At 44.4% G+C, this 18,885-nt stretch overlaps 1 protein-coding gene and 1 long non-coding RNA gene across 3 annotated transcripts; both read right to left on the bottom strand.

Moving 5' to 3' along the window:
* Positions 1-238: 238 nt before the first annotated feature.
* Positions 239-10,172, bottom strand: LOC108441742 (replication protein A 32 kDa subunit-like). 2 transcript variants are annotated; one of them, XM_017721428.2, is made up of 9 exons: positions 10,067-10,172; positions 8,354-8,415; positions 8,151-8,252; positions 5,768-5,881; positions 5,646-5,696; positions 3,695-3,814; positions 3,501-3,587; positions 850-944; positions 239-502 (listed from the first exon to the last, which is right to left on the bottom strand). In XM_017721428.2, the coding sequence occupies exons 1-9, from the start codon at positions 10,077-10,079 to the stop codon at positions 421-423; spliced, it is 726 nt and encodes a 241-aa protein (XP_017576917.2). In that variant the 5' UTR covers positions 10,080-10,172; the 3' UTR covers positions 239-420. The 2 variants fall into 2 exon arrangements, with proteins under 2 accessions (XP_017576917.2, XP_017576916.2); XM_017721427.2 differs by having other exon boundaries at positions 5,622-5,696; positions 10,067-10,171.
* Positions 10,173-11,916: 1,744 nt separating this feature from the next.
* On the bottom strand, positions 11,917-18,885 carry LOC108441735. Its single transcript, XR_001858966.2, has 2 exons — positions 18,113-18,885; positions 11,917-16,117 (listed from the first exon to the last, which is right to left on the bottom strand). It is a non-coding gene; the product is annotated as an uncharacterized LOC108441735 (long non-coding RNA).

Below are 18,885 nucleotides of genomic sequence, written 5' to 3' on the forward strand. Positions count from 1 at the left end.
AGTCGCCCAGAACGGAGAAACTTCAGTACAGATACACCAAAAATACTAAAGTACAGAAACTAATTACATTTACTCAGTTACTGTCCACCACCAGTAAAGAACCCCTGAAGAACCATCTTTAAGAACGCAGGTTAGTCTTCCACACTCAGGGCCATGTGGACTACCTGAAAACTAAAGGCGGGAGTAGCAGACCCATAACTGCCCCCAATGAAGATGGAGAATAAAAACCAGACGCTGCTTTTTTTTTTTTCCTTCCACAATGCTGTGTTCAAAACAAGATCTCAGAAACATCTGCAGGAACAACAGATCAGAAAACTCAAATTGCATTACATCACAATTTCAAATGATTTAACAGTTCAATACTTTCTCTCTTACTCCCAAACCCACCGGTCTGAAACCGATGCTGCTCACATCCGTCGTTTACATGTAAGTAGACTTGAAGTGGTCGTCGTCAACCGTCGAGAAAATGTGGCCTTCGTTTATAAGGAACTTCAAGCAGGTCCTGGAACAGAAAGAAACGAAGAAACTCACACAAACCAAACGAAAACTCTGCACAGCGATGCGGCTTCGCTTCCTGTATCCCATTATTACTCCTGAACCTGCAAGATCAATTAATCCTCTACAACACGGACGGAGGTCCAGAGGAAAGATCGATCACTTCAAACAATAATCTAATGATAAAAGATCCGAGACGTTCCACCAAGATCTTCACACAACTCGAGGTGAAGAGACAGCGGCTCTAATCAGCCACAATGAATCACTTCAGCGAGACGTCTCATTAATATAAATGGTAAACCTGAAGTGCTCCAAGGCTTTAATGAGGTTTATTAATAAAATGGGAAGCTCTACCTGATGTCATAGGTGGTCAGATATTTCAGCGAGGTCATCAGGCTCTGCATAGCGATGCCCTCGGCCAGAGGACAGCTTTTAATCAGGTTGAAAACCTACAGCACGCACACACACACACACACACACACACACACACACACACACACACACACACACACACACACACACACACACACACACACACACACACACACACACACACACACACACACACACACACACACAAATGTATGGAACACCAAGGGTCGGTTTTCTGAGGCAGGGATTAAGCCTAGACCTGCACTAGGCAGCATTTTGAAAGATTTCCCACTGAAAGAAAGTCCATGAACAGCCTTTGTCAGTTTCTCAGACAGGGATTACGATCAAATCAACAATCGACTTGCCGAATTATTTTATTAATTCTTTGAGAATTATGAAATTTTTTTTGTGAAGATATTTGATAAACCTGTTCAGTACATAAACATTTCAACAACTTTGGCAGACGCTCTCATCCAGAGCAACACAAGTAGGCGAAGGCAGCGTTAGGAGTCTTGCCCAAGGAAGTATAGTCCATCTTACCCAGGCAGGGATTGAACTCCAGACTAGAGCGTAGAAGGCAGCAGTGTTACCCACTACACCATCCCAACCCAAGGTCAACAAGGCCCCAAACTTTGAGTCAATTACCCCAGACTAAACCACCACAGCATCAGCCTGTACTCAATTCAGTCTGGCAGTGGCCGCTCCAGAACCAGAACCTAGACACTAACTGCTACTCGGTTCTGCTTGACATTTCAAAATTGCTTTCTTCACTGCTGACAGAGAAGCCATTTGTTTTCCTTTGGCCGAGTTTGCAGCCAAGTATTAAAGCTGTACATAAGGGCAGGGCCACTACTGGAAGAGAGCAGTGAAGCAGTCATTTCCCCAGAGGGAGGGAAAATAAATAAGATGTTCTGAGAGTGTCTGAAGAGCAAAGTTTCTTTTGGAGGGCCCGGTAAGGGGTTACTTAAGACCTGTGCAGATTTATAGAGTTCATGACTTGCCAAATTATAAGCACTGCTCTGGTCTCACCATCGTGGAGAATCGTGGGACGACAATGGGCTAAATGCGGGGGAACAGACGTATTATGGTGGCAACAAACAGTGGGAATTTCTAAAGTCAGTCCAACACACTGTGGAGGTGGAGCTCCAAGTAGGGGGCTAGTGAGCCTATCGTTAGTCCCCTGACTGCATCAAGTTAGTATCCCTGAAAAGACCCACACAAACTTCAAGCATGTAAATGCGAGGCGTGTGCCGAGAATAATTATATATAAATTTTGCTGCATGTAATGTCAAATTGCAAAAAACATTATTTTCTTGCTCACAATGTATTAAAATACAGATCTAAAGTGGCCAAACTGGCTGACCAGCTTTCAGCGCTGTGGAAAAGTATTTGTTCCTCACCTGATTTCTTCTATTTTTGCTAATTTTTCACATTTAATTGCAAACAAAAAAAGAAAGCAGCACTTAAATCTTTATCTTCAACGATGAAGTAGTAAGAGAAGAATCCATGGTTTCATCGGTTACGGCAAGTTGTCCAGGTCCTGCAGAAGCAAAGCAGCCCCAGACCACCACACTACCACCACCACGTTTCACTGTTGGTATGATGTTCTTATGGTGGAATACAGTGTTGGCTTTACTCCAGACACATGCGTTCCAAAATGTTCCACCTTTGACTCTTCAGTCCATAGAATATTCAACACGAGTCAAGCCTTTGTGCCCCACCTGGTCAGCAGTGCTTTGCTCCCGATGACTTGTGCCATTTGTGTCCAGTGTTTTTTTTCTGTGGAATCATGCACACTGACCTTAACTGAGGCAACCGAGACCCGCAGTTCTTTAGATGTTCCTCTGGATTCTTTGGTGGCCTCCTGGATGAATTGTTTGTGCTCTTGGTGAATTTTTTGGTATTTCAGCAAATCCTGGGAAAGTTCATCACTGTTCCAAGATTCCCCCATTTGTGGATTATAGCCCTCACTGTGGTTCGCTGGAGGCCCAGAGCCTCAGCAATGGCTTTGCAATCCTTTCCAGACGGTAGATCTCAGTGACTGCTTCATATCTGTATTTGAAGGCCTTCAGAACGTGGTAACGTGCTGCTCTGAGCAGCTAGAAGGTCTATTTAAGTGATTAGATTGAACAGGTCCAACAGCCATTATGTCTGGGTGTTGCTTGTGAAACTGAACCCAAGTCCATTTAATTTGGTTAACTTGGAAGGGGGGGGGGGTTACTTTGTCACAAAGAGGCCAGCTAGGGCTGAACAGCATTTTTCCTTCTTGGGTATCTTCATCCAACATTAAAAGCAGTTCGACCTGAAATATGAATGACTTACGCAAAGGGGGCAAATACTTTTTCACAGCACCGTATTTACTAGCCAACACTGGTTATACTTCTCAATAAATACACTGCACTCACACCAATGACCGTTAGGGTTCTGAAACATTGTGGTTTTAAAAGACTTACGATTTAGTAAAACCAAGAAACCTTTGACTTTTGTGTTTTAGTCCAATATGCATTGAAATACATTTCAAATACTCTGCTATATAAAAACGCATGCCCATTTTTCCTGTATGGCCTTCTCCGTGGACAGTAATGCCCAAACGATCACTGCTCATGTTGGGGGCTCTGAGGATTTTGACCCACCTGGCTCTGATTGGCAGTAAAGCCATAGGAAGTTGATTTGTTTGAACTGGACAGGCTCATTATTGTGGTAACGGTCTTGTTCTTCGTCTAGAAGTAGAAACACCATCAGTTAGACTAACAGTCGTAACGTTAGACGCAAGTGACTTGGCTTTAGAAGCGAACGGCCAGCATTCAACACCAGAGGTCACACTCACCACACTGCATGAGCTGCCATCGTTCAGCAGGTTAGCCTGAACTACCTCCATCATGTGCGAGGTGATCTCGTTATAGTCCTCCACACGCCGGACGCTGACAGCCACCATGGACCTGTGGTTCTAATACACAATAGAAACTATAAGACTGTGCTGAAGCTGTGAGGAGAGTGCATTTAGAAATGTAGTATATAAAACCAAATAAAAGCTTGTTTACTTTAACTAATGCATTCATTAGCGCTTTTCTGTGGTGGAAGCCAGGTTCTTTGAATTGCTTGAAAACGTGCTGTAGATGGTTGTGCAGAACCGTTACACACCAAAAAAAAAAAAAAAAAAAAAAAAAAAAAAAAAAAAAAAAAAAAAAAAGTTTAGACATCTGTCTTCACACGCATATGAAGCTGAGTGACATCCCATTCTTAATCCACAGGGTTTAATATGATGTCGGCTCACCCTTTGCAGCTATAACAGCTTCAGCTCTTCTGGGAAGGCTTTCCACAAGGGTTAGGAGTGTTTATGGGAATTTCTGACCGTTCTCAGACACTGATGTTGGATGAGAAGGCCTGGCTCACAGTTTCCACTCTAATGCATCCCAAAGGTGTTCTATGGGGTTGAGGTCAGGACTCTGTGCAGGCCAGTCAAGTTCTTCCACACCAAACTGGCTCATCTACATCTTTATGGACCTGCTTTGTGCACTGGTATGCAGTCATGTTGGAGCAGGAAGGAGCCGTCCCCAAACTGTTCCCACAAAGTTGGGAGCATGAAATTGTCCAAAATCTCTTGGTGCTGAAGCTTTAAGATTTCCTTTCACTGGAACTAAGGGGCCGAGCCCAACTCCTGAAAAACAACCCCACACCATGATCCCCCCTCCACCAAACTTTACACTCTGCACAATGCAGTCAGACAAGTACCGTCTCCTGGCAACCGCCAAACCCAGACTCGTCCTTCAGATTCCCAGATGGAGAAGCGTGATTGGTCACTCCAGAGAACTCGTCTCCACTGCTCTAGAGTCCAGTGGCGGCGCTTTACTCCACTGCATTCCACGCTTTGCATTGCGCTTGGTGATGTAAGGCTTGGATGCAGCTGCTCGGCCATGGAAACCCGTTCCATGAAGCTCTCTACGCTGTTCTTGAGCTGATCTGAAGGCCACATGAAGTTTGGAGGTCTGTAGTGATGGACTCTGCAGAAAGTCGGTGACCTCTGCGCACTATGCCCCTCAGCATCCGCTGACCGCTCTGTCATTTTACGTGGCCGACCACTTCGTGGCTGAGTTGCTGTCGTTCCCAATCACTTCCACTTTGTTATAATCCCACTGACAGTGGACTGTGGAATATTTAGTAGTGAGGAAATTTCACGACTGGACTTGCTGCACAGGTGGCGTCCGATCACGGTACCACGCTGGAATTCACTGAGCTCCTGAGAGCGACCCATTCTTTCACTAATGTCTGTAGATACACATTTTTCATATCTGAAGAACCCTTTCACGATGCAAAGAACCCTTTTACCATGCTTTTTGAAAGTGATTTTACTCAGATAGGAATTTTAAACACCTTCTGTAAACTCAAACCACTGAAATTGGATTCAAAAGTTTAAACTCCAAGATTCATTTGGGTATTAAAGTAAATGCAACAGGAACACTTAAATCTGGATTTACTGTAATTAAGGATTAAAAATGATGGTTTAAACAAAAACCTGATTTTTAAACTAGGTGTAAAGTTTTGTGGAACACAATTTCCAGATAAACCCTGATTTAATCCAAGATTTAGATTAATCCTTATTGGTGCCACCCACCTTAATGTATAGCTAAAGAAGAACCCAAGTCCAGTCAAGCTGTTGGTTAAGGATTTACACCCCTAACTCTGACTATAACGCTATGTCTTCAGCGATCTGCTCACTGAACATAATCAAAACACAAAGAGCATCAGACAGACACCTCAAAGGAGCGCAGGCTGCCCACCACTTTGATGTATGTGCCAGGAGGAATCACACGGTCGTTCATATTGGCAGCCTAGGACAAACAAAAAGGCAGCTGTTAATCAGATCAATTCCACTGAAGTAAATACTATTTTTCATTCGCACCTCGAGATCCATCCACTGTTTAACGTCTAGAGAAGGTCCAGTCATGTCATCCAGCGAGTACACAACGTACGCCACCGCCGGCTTGGTTCTCCTGACGATGCCCACCACCCCCACCTGTGTGGAAACATTTATGCAACTTCTAGTTTGCTCATCACAGTTTTCAGAGCAGAACCTCATCTCCAAAATGGTCACTTTGCAGGAGAAGGAAAAAACGGCTCGTTTTTAATGCAAGTCAGTGGAACCAGACATTTTCCAAGTCATTCTGGGTCGTTTCTTTTTTGTCCATTCTTCAGGAGATTTACACACAATGAAAAAAAATAGGTTATCAAAAGGACGTCAAACAAAAAATTTCTCTTCAGACAGCCGAGTTACACCACAGGTGCCCAATACTGATCCTGGAGATCCATCACCCTGTAGAGTTCAGCTCCAACCCTAGTCTAATGCACCTGATCCAGGTCTTCATGAGCATCTAATCAGGATGGGCATGTTGGAGCTGAACTCTTCAGGGTGGTAGATCTCCAGGACCAGGACTGGGATCTATACCAGCAGCAGCATCCCTGTTGCCAAGCAGTGCCAAAATGCTGTTTTACAGACGTATCATGGACCAGACAATAAAAGGGGAGAAAAAAAAAAAAAAAAAAAAAAAAAAAAACACACAACAAACTACCAATTTGTAAATATTTCTGCACAGTATAAGTGGCAGTGATTGAGCGGTTTGGTGTAAAATGCTCCAGTCTAGAGTCAGAACTGTTCACTGTTGGTTTTATGATAGTTTTGAGAATGAAAGTCCTAAAATTGTCCTCTGTCCTAAAACATATGCATTTTTAATCTGTTACGACTGAGAAACAAAAGGTTTGAGGTTAAAACCCATTCATTGTAGATGCTCCAGTACACGGAGGACAAGGTGAGGCAAAATACCCTCAATATAAGTTTATCATTCCATTTAAAAGCCTCATATAGGAGGTTTCTTGGTAAATAAAATGCATCACAAAACATCAACTGTTCCCACCACTAAAGAAATCGGAGTTTCTCAACGAGCCATTTCACACCAAACCACTCTGGATAACGTCACATCTCAGCCCCTGAATTATGCAGGAATTCTCAATTTGGTGGACTTCCACTTCTGCAGTGCATGTCATTGGCTGGAAGATTCAGATCTGGCTGGTTAGAGAAGTTAGCAGTAAGAGAAACAATCGCTGCGGTCAGAACAAAACCTCATATCTCCATTTCCATCGTTTGTTTTTGACCCGTTGTCCTTTACATGGCGTGGAAATTTCATGATTAACGGACCAAAAGAATCGGCCCAAAACTCAAAACCCCCGAATGTATTTACATTTTTTAAATGAACGCATTTATTAAAACTATAGTTTTAACTGTAAAGGACCATCGATGTAACTAAAGATCTGTGATCTGAATGAACAGCACTGACTGTGATCTGCACTGTGCTTTACATTAACCGTGTACGTCTGCAGTCAGACTCTCACACGGTGCCTCTCACAAACGAGGTATCAGATCAGACCTGCATTTCACAGAGTATCAATACCTACAGCATCGCTTCTGTCCTGTTAAAGGACCATTAGATCAGATTTAACACGGAGAGACTGGAACACAAACTCCTTTCTGAAGGAATCAGACAGTGAAGAGCATCAGACAGGATTCTGGAGATGTTCCTCCACTTTTCAGACGGAGCTGATCACATTTTTCTATGGCACATTTCTGTGAGTAATATTTCCCCATGCAGTTTTAAACATATTTGGTTAATATGGCAACACACACACTGATCAGGCGTGACATCATGACCACCTCCTCGTTTCTACGCTCACTGTCCACTTTATCAGCTCCACTTACTGTATAGCTGCACTCTGTAGTTCTACAGCTACAGACTGTAGTCCATCTGTTTCTCTGATACGCTGTTACCCTGTTCTTCTGTGGTCAGGACCCCCATGGACCTTCACACAGCAGGTACTACATGGGTGGTGGATCACTCGGCACTGCATTGACACTGACGTGATGTTGGTGTGTGTTGTGCTGGTCTGAGTGGATCAGACACAGTGCTGCTGGACTGAGAATAGTCCCCCAACCACCAAGCCAACAATAAAGGACTAGAGGACGACCCGAGTGCTGAGAATGACCCACCACCCAAATAGTACCTGCTCTGTGAGGGTCCATGGGGGTCCTGACCACTGAAGAACAGGGTAACAGAGTATCAGAGAAACAGATGGACTACAGTCTGTAACTGTAGAACTACAGAGAGCAGCTATACAGTAAGTGGAGCTGATAAGATGGACAGTGAGCGTAGAAACGAGGAGGTGGTCATTACGTCACGTCTGCACGTCCTTATACTGCGAGACAGAGACTTCTGACTAATATTCCTTTAGCTCACCTGGTTGATCTCCTTCCCCTGTATAAAGAAGGAGCCCTGCTGCTCGGTGGCAGACCGGAGCTGAGACACCGTGCAGGGCAGAACGCACAGTATGTGTGATCTCTGAAGACATTAGAGATTAACAATCAGTGTTTGGAGCATCACAGTCGCTGTTTACAACCAACACGTACATCAAACCACTAAGACAAGTTCAGACCATTTACCTTTGACTTCCCTTCTCTGGGCGGACGCGAGGACTCCCCAGGAGAAAGGCTGTACCGGTAACCTGAAGGAGATCAGAGCAGCTGAACAGCTTGGACTCCGCACTAATAAACTGAGCAGTTCACTCACCATTTGGATGACCACCACGACCATTTGGGGGGGGGGGGGGGGGGGGTGGGGGGGGTTGGGGGGTGGGGGGGTTTTGGGGGGGTTAACTACGAGATGCAAAAGTCATTCAGAGCGGTTTGTTGTGAAATTCTGCAATACAGAGTCAGAGCTGTTCGCAGTGATCGTGATAGGAACCAGACGTCCACCTCTAAAAGCTCCCTCACAGAAATTTACAGGTGCAGCTCAATAAGTTAGAATATCATTGAAAAGTTTATTTATTTCAGTAATTAAATTCAAAAAGTGAGACTCCTTATAGATTCATTACACACAACGATCCATTTCAAGCATTCGTTTCTTTTAATGTTGATTGCGGCCTGCAGCCAATGAAAACCCAAGAGTCAGTATCTCAGAAAATCAGTGTTATATAATGTATAAATGTAGGCCTACCGGGAAGCATGTACAGCATACAGAGCGTGACGTGGAGGCGATCAGCCTGCGGTGCTGTTGAAGCTCCACGGAAGCCCTTGAGCTCACCTGCATTGTTGGGTCTGGCGTCTCTCGCTTGAAATGGATCACTGCATGTACTGAATCTATAGAGAGTCTCACTTTTTGAATTGAATTACTGAAATAAATTGACTGATATTCTAGTTTACTGAGAGGCACCAATCCACATAAAAACTAAGACGCATGTAGGTTCAGTGGTTGTTTAAATAAAAAGTGTGTCGTAGTCATAGCGACCCCTGGTTCCTATCACCACCACTGTAAAGACATCTGGACCATTTCACACCAAATCCCCCTGATTGACTGTTTAGACTTTGCTAATTGAATTCTGGAGGAATTTTGAAAATTGGTGGAACTCCCCTTTGAGTTTAATGTGTACTGGTTAAGGGACAAAACGATTGATTTAAAATAAATCAGCCCATTGGGACGACCAGATGGCCCTTGTGTTGCTTTCTCAACCAGTACATCCTACACTTAAAGGGGAGTTCCACCAAATTTCAAAATTCCTCCAGTACTCAAATCAGCTCGGCGTGAAGAGCGTGGCGGAGCGGTCCGGTGTGAAAAGGTTCATTGTGGAGACTCGTTTCTTTACAGTGCTGCACACAAACCTCCTCGTTTCTACGCTCATTGTCCACTTTATCAGCTCCACTTACTGTATAGTTGCACTCTGTAGTCCTACAGTTACAGACTGTAGTCCTGAGAACGACCCACCACCCAAATAGCACCTGCTCTGTGAGGGTCCATGGGGGTCCTGACCACTGAAGAACAGGGTAACAGAGTATCAGAGACACAGATGGACTACAGTCTGTAACTGTAGAACTACAGCTGATTAAATGGACGAGGAGTGAAGACACAAGACATCTCGCCTGATCGGTGTAAATAGGAGCAGAAACCCAAAGTGAGAACTTTTCACTGACCACATCCCCTGCTGGACAGCCTGGTCCCTAAGCATATTCATTTGAGTTTTAATTAACATCTAAAAAAAGAAAAACCCTGCTTTATTAAATTCTACAGAAGACCATCACATTCATGTAGAGCAAAGCCCTAAAAACCAAGCCAAACATGACGTCCAGCGTCTGTTAGAAAGAACATGCAAGTGAACAAACCGTGGCTTCCCATCAGCAGCTCTGAGCACCTCAGTCCAGCTCACTTCGCCTGTTTTAGTGGTGAACCAGCAGAGAGGACAACTGCTCTGCCTCTGCTGCTGTTTAGGGCTGAGCTGGAGAAGTAATGAGGGCACCTGAACACCTGACCCTCTGATTGGTCACCTCCCCAGGCTCCTGCCTCACTCAGCTGTTCTGTGTTACTGCAGATTGAGGCTGGTCTGCTGGTCTGCCGGCAGGGGGCGCACTTCAGACAATTCATAGGCTTAGAATGGTACTCAGTGCAGCTTTTAAATACACACTGACCAGGCTTAACATGATGACCACCTCCTCGTTTCTACCCTCACTGTCCACTTTATCAGCTCCACTTACTGTATAGCTGCACTCTGTAGTTCTACAGTTACAGACTGTAGTCCATCTGTTTCTCTGATACTCTGTTACCCTGTTCTTCAGTGGTCAGGACCCCCATGGACCCTCACAGAGCAGGTACTATTTGGGTGGTGGGTCATTCTCAGCATTGCAGTGAGTGTGTGTTGCGCTGGTCTGAGTGGATCAGACACAGCAGTACTGGAGTTTCCACTCACTGTCCACTCTATTAGACACTCCTACCTGGTCGGTCCACCTTGTAGATGTAAAGTCAGAGACGACAGCTCATCTGCTGCTGCACAGTTTGTGTTGGTCATCCTCTAGTCCTTCATCAGTGGTCACAGGACGCCGCCCACAGGACGCTGCCCACAGGACGCTGTTGGCTGGATAATTTTGGTTGGTGGACTGTTCTCAGTCCAGCAGCGACACTGCTGTGTCTGATCCACTCAGACCAGCGTACTAACATACTGATAATTCAGTCCATGTTTTCTCAGAGGGGAACTGAAGCAGCTGAAAGTGAGGCCGCAGTTCAGAAACACGCCACTAGAGGTGCACACTAACAGAGTGGAAAACACCTGCACCAAACCAGTAAGATCACTGGACACTCTTAAAGGGGAACTCCACCAGTTATTTCTGCATAACTAACTGGTTAAGACGTAAACAGAGTCATTCAGAGCAGTTTGGTGTGAAATGAGTCAGAGCCGTCCACAGTGGTGGTGATGGGAACCAGACATCCCCCTCTAAAAGCTCCTCACAGAAAGTTCCCACATGAGATGGTTCTGAACCTGCCTGATGACTGAGACGCTGTTTTATGAGAGTTTTTGACTAAAACATGTCTTTAAAAATGACGTTCGTGGTGGAGGGGTACATGCAGGGTGTTGTGAGGCAAAATAGTCCCCAAAGAAAAAACCTGCTGTCTCAGATTTTCCACCGTTTTACACTGAATTGGTTGAATTCTGGAGAAATTTTGAAAACTGATGGAATTGCCCTTTGAGTTGAGAGTGTACTGTTAAAAAAAAACCATGAGAACCATCTGGTGGTCCTCGTGTTGATCTTGAGATACACCTCCTTGTATACGGCCATAACAGCTGTTAAAGCTGTTCCGCCAGTTTTTCAAAATTTCCACACGATTCAACACCACAGCGGCGGCGATAGGAACCAGGGGTCACCAGAACTCTCATAAGACAGCGTCTCGGTCATCAGGCAGTGAGCTCAGAACCATCTCATGTGGGAACTTTCTGTGAGGAGCTTTTAGAGGGGGGACGTCTGGTTCCCATCACCACCACTGTGAGCAGCTGACTCATTTCACACCAAACCACCGAATGACTCTGCCTAGAAATTTTAACTCCCCTTTAAAGCCAACAAAGATCAGGCAGACAAATGCGCATGAGAACCTTCCCACACCCTGTTCTGCTGAAGCGCCATCCTGGGTCTTGAAGTGACCTAAATGATGTGAAATCTTATCAAAAAAACACCCACAACTCAGAAACGTGACTCGAGTCTGATTTTTATTTATAAAGCCAATCCCAACAATAAATTACACATTCATTTACAGCTTCTCTCCTCTGTAAATCTCAGTTAATCTCAGCAAAATACTGTACAAGGAAAGAAAACAGTTAGTAAAAAAAAAACAAAAAACGAAAGGAAAACGAAGAAGTCCAGTTTATGGATACGCGTGTGGATGTGGAGGCGGTATGAGGCGAGGTGGCTCGAGGGTGATTCTATGAAAAGGGCACAGTGAAGAGAGCAGTTCTGCACCTATACATCAGTCATTCAAGCCCACTGATCCGTCTTTACCTCGGGATTAAAGTTTCACCAGCTTGAAGTCTCTCGGCCTTTATACAGCGTCACCACTCAAGACCTTGTAGATGTTCTCCACCTGGAAACCACAGCGGTTCCTCTGCTCTCGCTCCCACCTCGGAGCTGCCTCTGACTCGGCTGTGGTAGAGCAGGGATCGACTTGGTCCTTTTACTTTCGTTTCTGCGAGATGAACCGAGGTGTGGTGGGCCAGAGCGTCAGCAGCCTCCGACACGGCGCTGATGGTGCGTTTCCTGACAGATATTACAGTGCTTCAGTCGTAATGCTGGGGGCCGGTGTCTGACACCCAGTTAAAGCCTAGAACGAGTCAGAAAAGGCAGCTGTAACAGACCTACTCCCTTTAAATAGCCGTTAATCTGGCGTTAGGCCTAACCTGGGAGGTGACACTAGAGCCTTGAAAGGGGAAATCCCGCTGATTTTTCAAAAATTCATGCCTAATTAAGTGGTTGAGCCGTGAAGTCATTCAGAGCGGTTTGGTGTGGAACGGTTCGTTGTAGAGAAAGTGAGTCAGACTTCTTCGCAGGGGTGGCGATAGGAACCGGGGGGAAGCACTTGGGCCTCATTTGTAATGTGACTGATCAAATCTGAAATAAAAATATGCCTTTTAGGTACTATTTTGCCTTAAAAGTGACCTGCGGGCATCTGCAGGGGACGTCCTGCAGGGAGCCGGACGTCTGGTTCCTATCACCACCACTGTGCGCTTGGAAGGTTTCTCTAAAACAGAGCCCACATGACTCTGTTCACATTTTAACCATTTATTTCTGCAGAAATTCTGAAAACTAGGTGGAGTTCCCCTTTAAGTGCTGTGGAGGTAGCTGGTCTTTGATATAAAAAAGGAAAGAGACCTTATTTATATAATGTAATATAATATAAACCACACTGTCAGGTTATGTAAAAATGTCTAAGTATATGCAGAGGCTGTAAGTGTAATCAGAAATATTCCCACAACGACCAAAAACGATCCGAAGCTGCTGCTGCACCCAAATTCACCAAACAGCTGTTATTTTTTTTAATACAAACTCAGCACCATCCTCAACATCCACTCAGACATCACATCTTCAAGATCCATCCACGTGTTCATATACATTATGTACACAAGTGCAAAGAAACGGCGGGGAAAAAGAAAAAACAACAGAAAAACAAACGAATCTCTTCTGTTTAAGGCCCACTGCAGTTTACCACGCATCCAGAGCACGGCTGCTGTCTGTAAACCAGAGCGCCGAGCTCAGCCTCTGTAAAACACTCTCACAGCTCTCAAAGGCAACACTGACCAAGTCATAGCGCACATCTGTGGCAGGTTTCCAAATGACATAGTTCACGTCCCAGTCCACGGCCTGACAGTGAACTGAGCGTGCCCTGCTTAAAAGTTTGGTCTGAGATTAAAGGGCCCATGCCCCACACATCTTGGGTATCTTGTGTGGGCTTTATGTACCAAAATGAACCTCGCTTCATTTTCACACGGCTGATTCCTTAGAATCAAACAGGCTGTTTTTGTTACCGTCCCTTTAAGACCTATGTAAATGTGCTCTGTCCTGATTGGCTGCTTTGCACCAACCCTCACTCATAAGGCAATCCAGGCTGACACACTTGTAAATCAGGGTGAATGAGTACGCCTTAACTGCTGTATGCTGACATGTAAAGGTGTTAATTTTTGTGACGTCACAAAACCAGTGAAGCTGTTTTTTGTTCCCTTTATTTTTATCCCTTTATTATTTTTAAAAACTATCAGTACATTTACTGAAGTATTTATTCAATACAATAAATACAATATAAAAAAATAAGACGAAGAATTTTTTTTTTCTGTGTTGTGAGACCTTTAATGTAAATATATGTAAATGACCTCTGTCCTCATTGGCTCTTGTCTGTTTTGCCCCATTCAGCAAAAAACACAGCCCAGGCTGAAATTCTCCTCACTTCAGAGTGAATGAGCAAGGCTTAACTGCTGTAGGCATGTAAACGTGTTCATTTTTGTGACATCACGAAAAACAGCGCATTAAAAATAAGCAGTTTTTTTTGCAGCTGCTTAAAAACATATTGACCATTATAGAGTGCAGAGGCCCTTTAATGTAAACGTATGTAAACGACTTCCGTTCTGATTGGCTGCTGTCTACTGCGCCTCATTCAGCAAAAAGCATTCCAGGTTGAAATGTTCATAACTTCAGCGTGAAAAGACAGGACTAAACTGCTGTAGACATGTAAATGTGCTTGTTTGTGACATCACAAAAACAGTGAATTCAAAATGAGCTTTTTTTTTGCAGCTGTTTACATTTATCGACCATTATGGAGGTGCACAGTGAAGGGTTAATTTTTTTTTCACTTTATTACAGTATTTATTGCACATACATCAAAAAACAAACATTATTTTGCCAGTTATATGGGCCCTTTAATGTCCTTAAAAGTATGTAAATGACCTTTGTTCTGATTGGCTGCCTTCTATCATGCCTTATTCATGAAAAAAGCAGCCCAAGTTGAAATGCTCACAACTTCAGCACGAATGGGCAGGACTAAACCGCTGTAGACACATGTAATTATGTTGGTTTTTGTGACATCACAAAAACAATGAATTCAAAACAGCCTGTTTTTGCAGCTTAGGTTCAATTAACAGCCTGTATGGACTCAAAGGACGAATGGTGGACTGTATAACGTCTGTATTATATAAAGGGAAAAAAAAAAACAGATTTTTCATGGTATGGGCCCTTTAAGCATGTATGCTTAGAGCTGGTCAGTTTATTCTCCATATTTTGTGCACTTTTTAATACTGATAAACTACAACACTGTCAAACAAAGGCATCGCACCTGCTACAGCGCTGGATCAGGCAAACGCAAAATTCCCTTTCAGCACTGTTTAAACATCATTCCTTTCCTTAGGCCATCGTTTCAGAGCACATTCCGTCACAGTAAGCGCTAAGAGGGCAGCGGGGTTTAAAATAAGGCTTAAATTATGGTAATCTCAAAGAAAAGGCAGATTAAAGAATATTCTGGTGATCCGGAATCAGCACCGGCACTGTGGCAATAATCCACTCAGCATTTGTTCTTGTGATAATGTGGATTAATGGATGATCCCACATGAGAGAAATCCTCAAAAGGAAAAAAATAAAATGGAAAAATTAAAAAAAAGAAAACTTTATGTGGGCTGTATTGAGCCGGGTTCTCCGTTTGCTGGTTCCACAAATATGTACACCGCTAGGAAGGGTAGAGGAACCCTGAACAGCTGCTCCATACAGCATTAAATACATACAGACATATATATATATATATATGTATATATAATGTATGTGCTCTCCACTCGGTTAAACGAGGCCCGGTGTTTTTCAGCCTAATCTCCATCTGCTGTGCGTCAGTTAACAGAAACGACACGTTCAACACAACTTACAGCAGAAGTCAATGGGCAGTCGCATCCATGCTGGTAACCGAATGACCGCAGCTAATCGAGACCAGGCTGAAAAGGGAGCAGCGACCGGGTGGATTGCTGCTGTGAGACTCTCAGTTTTTCCTCAAAGGTACAAAATGCTGACCTGGATGACATTTTTCAGTCTCTCTTCACCAAGTGCTGCGACAACTTAACAGGCTTAGTGTTGGTCTGTCAGGAGCGAGGCGGCGGTGGGCGGCGAGGGGGGATTACTGCTAAGATTCAGCACTTGTAGGAAATCCAGGCAAACAGACACAGTGAGATCAAGTGCACCTCTGTGAGGTGTCAAAACGTCAGGCCCCCGGCTCTCGGAGGCTCTCAGAGGCTCTCGGAGACGAATAAATAAACATCCCACGCAGCGCGGATCTGCACGGGGCTGCTGGTGTTGACCGCTCTCTCTCTCTCTGCTGCTCGGATCTTCCCTGAAGGCATCGCCACATCGCTCAGTTTGTAGGCAGCACTGTTGCAGAGCATGTGAGGCGTCAGTGAGGCTGGACAGGTTAGACTTTAAACGTTTACACGTGCTGAATAAATGTAGGCAGTCTCAGCGGGGGTGGGGGGGGGGGGCTGCAGTAGAGGGGTGGGCAATTTAGGCCAATAGTAATATCACGATATCTGTAGGGATTTCAACGATGCAGCATCACCGATTTAAAAAAAGGCTGCAAGGATTTCCCGAGATCTCAACACAACGAATGTGGTCTCGATAAAGCGATGCCCAGTTTGAGGTCATAATGGCATCGCTATCACGAGATCTCGAGAAAACAAAATGACGGTAAGATCATGAATCTGCGGCCCTTTAAGGCTTCCATACGCAGCCCTATCCAATTAAACAGCATCGACTATTAGGGCTGGGACAACAATCAATATTTTTGTCAATAAATACTGATTTTATTTCATAACTTAACACCACAGGCGTTTTACTGTTACATATCGCTGTTGGAAGAAAACCTCGTATCTCCATTTTTTTTTTACTTTATTCAGTTTTTGACATCGTTTTGAAAATACCTGTGAGCTTTACATTGTGTGTAAATTTGATGATGAATGGACTAAAAGAAACGGCATAAAATGACTTGGAAGGACGTCCGGTTCCATTGACTTACATTAAAAGTGAAGCAGGTTTTTTCCCTCTCCTGTAAACTCATCACGCTGGAGATACGAGGTCTTCTTCCGACAACAGCGATGTTGTGTAGACGTAGGACAGTTTCTTTTTGCGCCAGAGGGGGCGACAAAGCCCTTTTCAGTTTCCCATAAATAAATAAATACATCAAATTTAGCAGAATGGGCTGTTGCCTAGTGTCCGGGTCGGAGTCGGAGTCAAACTTCCTGAAGGAAAAATAACCAGATCACTCTGTTCCGGTTACTGCTTGATAAATCGATGTTCTTCCTGAATTTTCCGAGGTTAAATAAATAAGCATGTTGGACTTGATGTGAAGGTTTCGATGCGTTAGAAGTGACTTGTGTGAAAAAACCTGACGACGGCTGAACAACAAACTGTCCTTAATCAATGTGCCGATCACTGCTATGCGTGTAAATGACGCAAAACCAGGAACTGGACATTTTATAATAATAATAATAATATATATAATAATGGACCAGTGCGCACGACGCATACAAAATGGACAGGAAAACCGATCAATTCCATAGGATACACTTATCAATCAATCGAGAAGTGGTCCCAGCCCCACCAGGTACGCTCCTGACATCATCAGGATTTAAAACCGTTTCCTTACCTAAAGCACAGATGGCTAAGCCACTTTCCATGCCCCATTTTAAAAGGGGAATTCCACCAATATTTTAAAAATTTCGGCGAAACTGCGATGTAAATAAAGTCATTCAGAGTTTAATACGAAATGCTCTGTTCCAGAGAAACGTATCAGTTCAGAGTTCTTTATAATGGTGGTAAAAGGAACCGGGGCGACGGTAAAATAGTGATAAATCTGAAAAAATACGTTTTCTTTGGGGACTAGTTTACCCGTCAACGCCCTGAACGTGTCCTCCCACCACTAATGAACTGGAATCATCACAGTTCAGCATTAAACCTCAACTCAAAACTACCATAAAACAGCAGGCAGTGAATTCAGAACCATCTCACGTAGGAACTTCCTGCGAGGGGAGCGTTTAGAGGTGGACGTCTGGTTCCTATCACCACCACTGTGAACGGTTCTCACCAAACCGCTCTGAACGACTCGGTTTACATCTTGATGGGATTATGGAGAAATTCTGATTGTCCTTTAAATCTCTCCAAGAGAACACGTAGTTGGTCGGTATTGTTTACAACACTGGTGATGGAACTGCCGAAACAAGTATCGTGATGACCATCGTATCGCCCACCCCTACTGCCGTCAACTCGAAAGCCAGCTGGGTTGAGGTAATTCAGACCTTCCAGGTTTGCAAATTCAAGTCACAAATTCAACATTCAACAAAGCAGCACAGACTGTTTTAGGCAAGAACGAACCTCAATCAGCAGCTTGTTACCTCGTTCCCTCTCAAGAGGTCCTGCACACATTCCGGAGAGAAGAGAGTAAATCTAATTCGGCTAATTCTTTCCTTTGAGGGCCGCAGTCGGATCTCCACGTTTGGGTTATTTCTCAGTCAATAAATCACAGATAGGCTTCAGAGCTGCTGGATCAGAGCCACGGAGAGCTGAGGAGAGAAGCACACCTGCTGCTCTAACATGAACTACAGACGGGTGGCAAATTACAGCATTTTAATTCCCTCAACTGGTGTTCCCAACGGTGGTGGTGGTGGAGAACATGGTCCAAGATCTTCCACACGTGTTCAACTGGACTGAGATCTGACTGAAGGCCACTGTGTATGATTTACATCATTTTCACACTCATCAAAGCATTCGGTGACCCCTTGTGCCCTGTGAACGGGGCCACTGTCATCCTGGAAGAGGACAGAAATATTTCATCACATCAAGGCTGATCAGAGTACATTTGCATTGGTTTGCAGTGACCCCTGCATCTAAGGGGACAAGTGGACCCAATCTGTGCCAAAATGCTCCTCACAACAGACTGTAGGGGTCAAGCATTCAGGCCTGTACCCAATCCCATTTATTCTTACCCCTACCTCTTGTTTGAGTGTCGTCTTGCCCCTTAGAACTGATGAAATGGGACCCTCAAATGAAAGAGCATCACTTCATTAACAGCTACCAGCGCCGCTCTGTAGGCGACCCTGCCCGTCTGCAGGGACAGCAGAGGAGGGGAAAGTTCAGCTCCTCACTGC

Source organism: Pygocentrus nattereri, chromosome 1 (genome assembly GCF_015220715.1).
Source record: "Pygocentrus nattereri isolate fPygNat1 chromosome 1, fPygNat1.pri, whole genome shotgun sequence".
NCBI lineage: Eukaryota > Metazoa > Chordata > Actinopteri > Characiformes > Serrasalmidae > Pygocentrus > Pygocentrus nattereri.